We start from the raw sequence: 11,605 nt of genomic DNA on the forward strand, positions 1-11,605 counted from the left end.
ATACACACACACATACATACATATATATATACACACACATATATACATATACATACATATATATATATACATATATATATATATACATATATATACATATATATATATGTATATACATATATAAACATATACAGTATGCATATACATGCACACATATACATGTATATGTATGTATATATATATATAACCATACATATATAGTTGAGCTTAAAGCAAATCTGCCAATCCTTTGCGTGGGAATGATGGCCAAAGAGCAAGGCAGAAAGGAAGAAAACTGCGATGATGTGGGAAGGATACAGGAAAGGGTAAAAGGAGATATCCCGCCTCTCCTTCGCGACATTCTTTTCAGGGATGCGACTGCGTCCCGTTGGTGGCAGAGAGAAGTCTGGCCTTGTCTTTCCCCGAGCCTTGCCTTTGTAAGACGCTCCCGGCGTGGCTTCCGCTTGCGCTCGCCGCGTCCACCGCGCGCTCTTTCTCACAGTCGCTTTCCGAACGCCTAGAATTCTGACGCGAAGGTGTGCTGGGCGGGCGGGAAGGTTTGCCGTTCTTCTCATCTGAAGCGGACAGGGACATGTGTACATTTATCAGAGTTGTTTATTTATTTTATGGAGGAATTTAGTTAATCATAGAACTGGCACCCAATGTTATTAAAAAGTATTGATTATGAATCAAGAACCGATTCTGAATCAAATCATTACCCCCAAGAATCGAATCGTGTGGTTCCTGAAGATTCACAGCGTTATTCTTTTCTTCTATTTTAGTCATTTATGAAAAGGTAAACATGTTAGTCTACTGGGAGCTAGCAGCTACACAACAGCTAAGCATACAATAGCATGCAAGCTACACATATGTAATAAGTCTCCTTAATTGAACAATATTGCAGTCTACAACATGACGTTTGTTAATATAAACAAGTATCAAATAACTATAGTTGCATATTACTTACACATACAAAGTCTCCAAGGCAGAAGTGAATTAGAAAGTATCCAGTAACAAATGTGTCCGCATCGTTCAATTTACTGCATCATGAGCTAAACTCAGGGGTGTTGGGCCGGATTGGATGAGTTTGCTAAGTATAAAAATGAGTGGAAATTTTGGAATAAAAGAAACTGCTGTTCTGTGTCCACTAGATGTCACAATAGCAACTCTTTGTATATTTGTACAAACCCCGTTTCCAAATGAGTTGGGAAATTGTGTTAGATGTAAATATAAACGGAATACAATGATTTGCAAATCATTTTCAACCCGTATTCAGTTGAATATGCTACAAAGACAACATATTTGATGTTCAAACTGATAAACATTTTTTTTTTGTGCAAATAATCATTAACTTTAAAATTTGATGCCAGCAACACATGACAAATGAAGTTGGGAAGGGTGGCAATAAATACTGATGAAGTTGAGGAATGCTCATCAAACACTTATATGGAACATCCCACAGGTGTGCAGATTAATTGGGAACAGTTGGGCGCCATGATTGGGTATAAAAACAGCTTCCATGAAATGCTAAGTAATTCACAAACAAGGATGAGGTGAGGGTTAACACTTTGAAAGCAAATTGTCAAAGATTTTTAGGAGAACATTTCTAAACAAGCTATTGCAAGGAATTTAGGGATTTTACCATCTACGGTCCGTAAAATCATCAAAAAGTTCAGAGAATCTGGAGAAATCACTGCACGTAAGCGATGATATTATGGAGTTTTGATCCCTCAGGCGGTACTGCATCAAAAACAGACATCAGTGTGTAAGGGATATCACCACATGGGCTCAGGAACACTTCATAAAACCACTGTCAGTAACTACAGTTGGTCGCTACATCTGTAAGTGCAAGTTAAAGTTCTCATATGCAAAGCCAAACCCATTTATCAAAAATATCCTGAAACGTCGCCGGCTTGGCTGGACCTGAGCTCACCTAAGATGGACTGATGCAAAGTGGAAAGGTGTTCTGTAGTCTGACGAATCCACATTTCAAATTATATTTGGAAACAGAGGACGTGGTGTCCTCCAGAACAAAGAGGAAAATAACCATTCGGATTGTTATAGGCGCAAAGTTCAAAAGCCAGCATCTGTGATGGTATGGGGGTGCATTAGTGCCCAAGGCATGGGTAACTTACACATCTGTGAAGGCACCATTTATGCTGAAAGGTACATTCAGGTTTTGGAGCAACATATGTTGTCATCCAAGCAACGTTATCAAGGACGCCCCTGCTTATTTCAGCAATTCAAGTGTTACAACAGCGTGGCTTCGTAAAAAAAGAGTGCGGGTACTTTCCTGTCCCGCCTGCAGTCCAGACCTGTCTCCATCAAAAAGGGTTGCCGCATTATGAAGCATAAAATACAACAGCAGAGACTCCGGACTGTTGAACGACTGAAGCTCTACATAAAACAAAAATGGGAAATAATTCCATTTTCAAAGCTTCAATTAGTTTCCTCAGTTCCCAAACGTCAGGTGACACCCTGCTAGGGCAGCCATTGGCTCTTGTCTCAGACCTTCCCTGAGGTGATTGGTTGACGCGACCCCAAAAAAGGGAATAAGCGGTAGAAAATGGGATGGATGGAGTTCCCAAACGTTTATAGAGTGTTGTTAAAAGAAAAGGTGTTGTAACACAGTGGTGAACATGCCCTTTCCCAACTACTTTGGCATGTGTTGCAGCCATGAAATTCTAAGTTAATTATTATTTGCAAAAAAAAAATAAAGTTTATGAGTTTGAACATCAAATATCTTGTCTTAGTAGTGCATTTAATTGAATATGGGTGGAAAAGGATTTTCAAATCATTGTATTCCGTTTATATTTACATCTAACACAATTTCCCAACTCATATGGAAACGGGATTTGTAGTATATACTACATATGTAAAAAAAAATTAAAAATAAACCACATGATATTAGTGCACCAGTAGAAGAAAATGAGCAAACTACATAAATAACATCCTGTAAAGTGATTTTGATATTTTTTTTATCTTGTTAAATTGAAAATCAACACCTATGTGTTGACTGATTAATATTATCACATAGTTTTTTCAGAAAGTATAAATAACTACAAATAAAGATAGAATACTATTAACCGCAACATATAAGTGTAAAAAAAACAAACCCCAACAACATTATAGTTTGTTCATTTTCAGAATGTGCTTGTTCTATTTTTAAACAAAAAAAAAACAATCTGAAGTTATTGTGCCGTAATTTTACCAGTCCGGCCCACTTGGGAGTAGATTTTTCTCCGTGTGGCCCCTAATCTAAAATAAATTTGACGCCCCTGGCTTAACTTGTTGAATTATTGTAGCCACTTGGTGTCGCCACGTGTACAATTACCACTACACTTCAATTTAAAGACAGCATATGTACGTTGATTAATAATGAACAAGTACATGTTTTTCAGATATACCATTGTTCTCTGTTTGTGTAATTTCACTGGATCAAGCCTTTTCTAACATTCCACACTTAAAATAAAGAAAAACAAAGTATTTATGATTTGTGCTGATATTGTATCGGCCAATAATCCCAGCTTTAACATCTGTATCCTAGCGGAAGTGAACAAGTTTTATCGGGACATCCCTAATTTAGTGTGTGTGTTTTGCGTACTACACACCAGCCAGTGCCTGCACAGAAGGCTGATCATGAGTACTAAGGAGCTGAGCCTGAATGGTTTCCACCACCCTCTTGAATCTGCGACTGGGACCTGAAAAAAAAAACACAAAAAAAGGATTTACAGCAGTCCTCAGTGGTGAAATTCATCATGATAACGCAGAATTATTGAATAAGAGTTCAATATCATTCGCCATAATGTTCATATATTCAGACGTGTGCTTGGGCTGCTTGATTGGAGTTGCATGTTATCAGGAAAGTAAGTGCTACCATCATAACTGAAGTCTATTTAACAGATGCTGACGATGTTGCAGGCACCTTTTTTAAAATGTGCAATACATCTTGACTATTAACTATAGTGTGAGTAATTATAATTTTTAGGCTTTTAAAACTGTAAAATACCTTAAAACATGCATTACCATTTCAGTTTGTGACCAGATTATGGTATTTGTGGGGAAACATTTAAACATGAACGCGTCAGGTGCACTTTTGAATGTTATTTACACTATATTGCCAAAAGTATTTGGCCACCTGCCTTGACTCACATATGAACTTGAAGTGCCATCCCATTCCTAACCCATAAGGTTCAATATGGTGTCAGTCCACCTTTTGAAACTATTACATCTTCAACTCTTTTGGGAAGGCTGTCAACAAGGTTGCGGAGTGGTTTTATAGGAAGTTTCGACCATTCTTCCATAAGCGTTGATGTTAGGCTTAGATGCAGCTGCTCGACCATGGAAACCCATTCCATGAAGCCCTCTGCGTACTGTACGTGGGCTAATTGGAAGGTCTCGTGAAGTTTAGAGCTCTGTCGCATCTGACTTTGCAGAAAGTCGGCAACCTCTTTGCACTATGCGCTTTAGCATCCGCTAACCCCTTTCTGTCGGTTTACGTGGCCTACCACTTTGTGGCTGAGTTGCTGTTTTAACCAAACTCTTCCGATTTCTTATAATAAAGCTGACAGTTGAAATATTGGAATATTTAGGACCGAGGAAATTTCACGACTGGATTTGTTGGTATCCTATCACAGTTCCACGCTGGAAATCACTGAGCTCCTGAGAACGGCCCATTCTTTCACAAATGTTTGTAGAAAAAGTCTCAATGCCAATGTGCTTGATTTTATACACCTGTGGCCGGGCCAAGTGATTAGGACACCTGATTGTGATTATTTGGATGGGTGGCCAAATACTTTTGGCAATATAGTGTATGTTAATAATGCACTTAGAGAAAAACATATCTGTGGTATTAAGTTTAAAGCAATGTCCTTTTTCCTATTTCATGTTCATTGTTTTATAAGCCTTTTGATTAAAAATGCACCTTAATCCTGAATTGTGCCTATTGTGTCTATTTTTCTCTCACATACATTTTTTTAAGTACATGTAAATACTTATATACAAAGTTCCTGTACCGCCAAGCTTGTTTTACCATGCAATGTTATATTAAAAAAAATAAGTAATTTATTTATTTATTTATTTTGCTGCCAGTGGCTGAAACATTCTGGGCAAAACCTTCAGAGTACAGTTTTTCTCCATTTGCTTACACACTAAATTTAAAATCTTCACAAAGTTAAAGTCTACTCGCAGTAAGCAAAACCACTGTACATATTTGTCTAATATTAGGCATAGACTCTGCTTCAGTTTTTGCGTAATATTCCACACAATGCTTTAGACACACACACACACACACACACACACATATATATATTTTATAGAATTAAATAAATACAGAAATATATATACATGTGTATATATATATATATATACATACACACACACATATATATACACACACACATGTATGTATGTATGTATGTATGTATGTATATATAAAATATATACATACAGTATATATACACATATATATATATTTCTTTATTTATTTAATTCTATAAAAAAAGATATATATATATATATATATATATATATATATATATATGTGTGTGTGTGTGTGTGTGTAAAACATTGTACATACAGCATTGTGTGGAATATTGCGCAAAAACTGAAGCAGAGTCTATGCCTAATATTAGACAAATCTATATAGTGGTTTGCTTACTGTGAGTAGACTTTAACTAAAATTTAGTGTGTAAGCAACTGGAAAAAATGTTTATTCTGTAGGTAGATAAAACAAAAATTAAAAATAAATATATATATATATATATATATATATCTTTATTTATTTAATTTTATTTATTAAAAAAAATATATATATACATATATATATGTGTGTGTGTGTAAAGCTTTGTGTGGAATATTGCGCATATATATATGTATATATATATATTTATTTTTAAATATATATTTTTTGTACTTTAATAACAGGGACACTTTTAGGTCCCCAGGACCATGAACAGTCATTGAATTAAGGGGAACCATGAAAATGAAAATGATCAAATGCCTTAATTTTTCGGCCTTCATGTAAAAAAGTTCGGACACCCCTGAGTGACAACATGATAAGAATCACTTAAAAAGACAAGAAAACTATGTTAATCCTTTCCGTGTAATTCGATCTTCATACCTGTTATTAGGGTGAAAGTGACGCTGTATATACCCATCTCTCTTCTGCCTTCCCTTTCTGCTCGCTCCCTCTCTTGCTCTCTGTCTCCCTCAGAGAAACCAATGTCCACCTGCGGGGGGAAGAGCACACTATCTAAACAAGATCCAACACAAACAGGTGCATGCATCAGAGGTAGTTGCGTTTGGATACCACCTGTATACGGGGAAAACACTGGAGGAATTGCGGCTTGGGGTCTCATTTACTAAGATCCAAATTATGTGTGCTAAATAGTGTGTGCGAACTATAAAATTGTACATACTATGAGTGGGCGTGTTGCATGTGATCTATTAACACTGCATGTGCAGTTGAGTGATGTGTGTACTACTGGCAATATGTGCCCATGGAAACACTCATTTCCCTCCACATTCATCATTATTTTCGCCAACGGATGTGCAATGTGTTTTGAACAAGCAGCTATATTTTGTTTAACCTTTTCTGCAATTCACAACCACAATCTAGAGACAACAGAAACCAGTTGAGCATATTGACGGCACGCTCTACAGGTAGGTGGTGGACCATCACAAAACGGTGGCACATTCATGCATCTGGAATGCTAAACTGAAACAACACCAAGAAGTGTCGATGAAACCGCTTTGCAACAGAGAGGTATTTAGCCACCCTAAATCACAGACTATAATCAGTTCCTTTTTTTCCTACGTTTTGATCCCTGCTGCTTATAAAATGGTGCAGCTAATTTATGACTTTTTTTTTTTCCAACGGCCATAAGGTTTTGTATTCAACAAATAGTTTTCAGTAAACACCAGCAGAGACACTAACAAGGTTATCGTTTGTGCTATGGCGCCATCTTTTGGACAAGTTTGCTCTCTGCAGGTGCTGTGGGGTGAAGGTCTACAGTATTTCCTTCTGTTTAGTGCTTTCAACAAGAAGTACGAGTGCCGTTCCGTCTTTCAGTCATCCATAACGTTACTACTTGTATGCATTCTTTATACAACACTCCAAGCAACGTTTGTGAGTTTTACAATATAACTAAAACAATTCTTACTCACTAAAGCGTCCCATGTGCTATCGTAATGCAATGAAGCCAACGTCGTTAGCGTTAGCTAATACGCTAACATGTTTACAAATGTCTGTTAGTATTATTAACTTACAACGGCATTCTTTTTGTATTGTTCCAGTATATTCACCGGGATGTCACCGAGGAGTTATTGGGTCTGTTTAGCTGATTGGAGACCTAGCTTCTGCAGCTAGTGGGTCCATGACGATGACTTCTGTTATGTCTGATCAGCCGTTTTACAGACACTGTTTTAAACATTGACAGAATCTTTCTGTGTGCATTAATCATTTCGCAACAAATATATCGTCGACTTTTACTTCAGTGCGGCTAATATATGGATAAATATTTTTTTCCTTCTAAAATTTAATGGATGCGGCTTATATACCAGTGCTCTGTATAATCTGAAAAAAACAGTATTAACACGTGTCAGCAATGTCACAATCAGTACACGACACGTAAGAGGAGAGCGTATCGATCTTTAAATTGGTGGCGTCGATACCAACAGTAGTATCAATATTTGATTGATACAAGAGTGATTAGAACATAATTTGTATTTTTACAGAAATTGTTTTTTTTTTTTTTTGTCGAACTGAAGGAATCATTTTCTGACCACAGGATGAGTTTAAAGGCAAAATCCAAAGTATTTAAATAAGTAGTAGATACTAGTTTTTGCTTTTGTTCAGTTATTGTGTGCTATTGACTTTGTTTTGCTCAAATTATTAAAGTTAAAGTACCAATGATTGTCACACACACACACTAGGTGTGGTGAAACTTGTCCTCTGCATTTGACTCATCCCCTTGTTCACCCCCTGGGAGGTGAGGGGAGCAGTGAGCAGCAGCGGTGCCGCGCCTGGGAATCATTTTTTGTGATTTAACTCCCAATTCCAACCCTTGATGCTGAGTGCCAAGCAGGGAGGTAATGGGTCCCATTTTTAAAGTCTTTGGTATGACTTGGGTAGGGTTTTAACTCACAACTTTCCGTTGTATGTAATAAAAAATAAATAACTACTTTTAATATTGTGTTATATTGTTAAACTGTCAATAATTATCAAATAGAAAAATGTACAGTTAGTACATGGGATCGGTATTGTCCGATGTCACTAATGAATGATTGGAATTAACAACATAAAACCCTGACCGGAACATCCTGAGATGACAGACTAATCCCAGTGTCCTTGTTTGAGCTGTACGCAGTATTTTGCCACTGTATGCACTATGCAACATAATGTGCCATTTCTGGCACTTTTTCTCTACTTGCCTAGGCTCGCTATGTGATTTTGTGAAGAATGCACTACCATTTTTAGCCACAGGAAAAATTTTGTCTCCTAGAAAAATATAATCACCATATTCTTCAGACTTTAAAGCGCACTTTAAATCATTTCATTTTCTCAAAAAAAAACCCGACAGTGCGCCTAATAACCCGGTGCGCTTAATGTACGGAATAATTCTGGTTGTGCTTACCGACGTCAAAGCAATTTTATTTGGTACATGGTGTAATGATTAGTGTGCCCAGTAAATGGTAGTCACACATAAGAGATATGTGTAGACCGCAATATGACGCCAGTAAACACCAAAACTTTAAATGTTCCATTGAGAATATAGAACATTACACACGGCACTCAAAAATCTGTTGAAATGTTTTAGTATGACTTTGAAGTCGCACTGTTTAATGAATTGTCGGCCCATTACGGCTACCCGAGTCAGAGATACAAGTCTTCAGCCATTAACTGACATTATCTGGCGTTTTGTTTCATAATGTTATGCAAAACCAACTTTTTTTACCTTCTGGTACCTGCTGATGTGTATTTCAGATCTGCATAAGTCCGGAAAATTTGCGGACATTCGCCATTATAATCTGTGCCATTGCCGTAGTTTATAAGCTTGTTCTTTTTCATTATCTTCGTGTTATGGGACATTAACCCTCTGCTGTTGCCATTTCTGATATAAAGTAGCGTAAAGTTCTAACTTTTATCTCCCTATGGAAGCGCTAAAAACTACCACTGTAGTAGGTTTACATAATTCACCAACAGAACTTTAGTTATTAGAGAGTTCCGGTCAGATGTTTTTTCACAGGACACATTTCCGGCATTGTTGCACTAGTGAGCCACGGATGAGAAGATGCTGCTCTGTTCTTGATTTAAGTAAAGTCTGAATGTCATTAAAACTGTTAGCTCCATCTTTTGACACTTCCTCCACTCCCGTCCTTGCACGCTACACCGCTACAACAAAGATGACGGGGAGAAGACGCTGTCGAAGGTGAGCCACGTAAATAAGACCGCCCACAACCAACCGACTGTTAGAAAGCAACTTGAAGATAGTCTGTAAAACATAATCCATACAACATTTTGACCAACGAACCACCATTACATGTTAAGTAGACCACAAGATAATGTTTAATATTCAGAAAAAAAAATCATAACGTGACCCCTTTAATGAGCCTTATCATCCGGTGCACCTTTCGTATGAAAAAAGACCTGAATAGACCCACTCATCCGCAGTACGCCTTATGGCCCAATGGTCAGGAAAATATGGTACCGTATGTCCCAAACAGTCCATTTAAAATAGTGGGGCGTGCGCACCTTGGCGCCGTGAAGTTACAGGGGAAAGCGGGCGTAAGAGGCAGTTGAGTAATAGCATCTTTAGTGCTAGCAAATAACTATTTTGACACATACAAGTACAAAAATAAAAAAAGTTGGTAACCACTGTCTTATATGATAAAAACTTTTTGAAGTATGCATTGAATATGGGGAAGTGTGCTTTGGGCTTTGATTCTTGGGGGTAACGATTCGATTCAGAATCGATTCTCGATTCAAAATCAAAACTTTAATAAGAGAGGGGTGCCAGTTCTATAATTAACTACATTCCTCCATGAAATAGATAAACAGCTCTGATCAATTTCTAAAGTCCTTAAAAAAACAGTTTTTGTTAAATAAAATGCATAGGATTTTCGAAACTGAATCTGTACAGCAAACATGGGCATCAACATCACCAATGTGATTTGCCAGAGTGGTTGGACAGGACAGATTTAAAAAAATAAATTAATATCGAGTTTTGATTTTTTAAAATAGATTAAGAATCATTTAAATAAAAATTGTGATTTATTCAAAAATCAATGCACGACTGTTTCTAAAATGCCCATAAAAAGTGGCACATGTCTGCTGCTTGTTTGAAAATATAGCAAAACTCCGCAGGTAGGAGCATGATAACATGAATGTGCAGTAAATGAGTGTTTCCGTGGTGATGCTACCTATAGAAAAACGCAAAAACCCCATTTAAATAAGTGAAGTGAAGTGAATTATATTTATATAGCGCTTTTCTCAAGTGACTCAAAGCGCTTTACATAGTGAAACCCAATATCTAAGTTATATTTAAACCAGTGTGGGTGGCACTGGGAGCAGGTGGGTAAAGTGTCTTGCCCAAGGACACAACGGCAGTGACTAGGATGGCTGAAGCGGGAATCGAACCTGCAACCCTCAAGTTGCTGGCACGGCCACTCTACCAACCGAGCTATACCGGCGGTCTGAACCATTTTTCAATTGAACAAGCAGTCTTAGTAGATCAGTATGGTACAAGCTATTATATAGATTGCACACGCTGTTTAGCGCCAGGCATTTAGATCTTAGTAAATCAAGCCCATCGTGTAAATGGAATATTTTTTCCCCCACAAAAATGGCCGATTTTAAGAGAGAAAAACAGCAAATAGACCAAAAAATCTGTGATTTTGCAATGTTTAATTTTCCTGAGGGAGCTCTCCTGAAGGAATCAATAAAGTACTATCTATCTATCTCATGTGGCTAGTAAACAAACTGACGAACGAGTACTCTAGCGCAAGCCAAAGGCGTTTGTTTGGACGGAGGAGAGATAAAAATGTAATCCTACTTGGAACTTGACAGGCTTCTGGAAGACAGAGGGGCCACCGGAGGACTTGTACTCTGCCCGGAAACTGTTCTGAGACACAACACTGTGGCCGAGGGACGGGATCTGGAGAGGCAATAAAAGGTCACACTCAGCAGAACACTTTACGTTTTACTCCCTCCTCAGCAATATTGTGTCAAACTGTTTGATTTCGGTTGTGCTTACAGAGAGAAACGCATGAACGATGTCGGCTTTTATCGAGCTGAGGGGTTTGTCTCGAATTAAAACAAAGATTTGCTCCTCCTTCTCCAGGCTAATGAAGTTACCGAACCAGGATTTTTTAGCCAGTCTGCAAACAAGCAAAAAGAATGGTTACATGAACAAAACTGTACAATAAATCAACACACTAGATATGAGACATTAGATTAAACAATTACATGAACATTAAATCTCATTAAAAAAATAGGATTGTTGATACTACCTCCAATTACTGTTTATGTGAATGATCCTAAAACATGATTGTTCCATCCATACATCCATTCTCTACAGCCTCAATGCTGTTTGTGTTGACAATGTTATTAAAAAATCAATACTGT

At 37.4% G+C, this 11,605-nt stretch overlaps 1 protein-coding gene across 2 annotated transcripts in view; it reads right to left on the reverse strand.

Annotated features, from left to right (window-relative positions):
- Window positions 1-206: 206 nt before the first annotated feature.
- LOC133541064 (serine/threonine-protein kinase BRSK2-like) overlaps window positions 207-11,605 on the reverse strand; it is a 60,880-nt gene continuing 49,481 nt past the window's right edge. For both annotated transcript variants that reach the window (XM_061884142.1, XM_061884141.1), the window contains 5 exons: window positions 11,235-11,358; window positions 11,034-11,135; window positions 6,101-6,209; window positions 3,591-3,680; window positions 207-554 (listed from right to left, as the gene is read on the reverse strand). In XM_061884142.1, coding sequence (XP_061740126.1) covers window positions 346-554; window positions 3,591-3,680; window positions 6,101-6,209; window positions 11,034-11,135; window positions 11,235-11,358 — 634 coding nt within the window. In that variant the 3' untranslated portion in view covers window positions 207-345. The remainder of the gene's footprint in view (window positions 555-3,590; window positions 3,681-6,100; window positions 6,210-11,033; window positions 11,136-11,234; window positions 11,359-11,605) is intronic.

The sequence above is a fragment of the Nerophis ophidion genome, linkage group LG23 (assembly GCF_033978795.1).
Source record: "Nerophis ophidion isolate RoL-2023_Sa linkage group LG23, RoL_Noph_v1.0, whole genome shotgun sequence".
Lineage (NCBI taxonomy): Eukaryota > Metazoa > Chordata > Actinopteri > Syngnathiformes > Syngnathidae > Nerophis > Nerophis ophidion.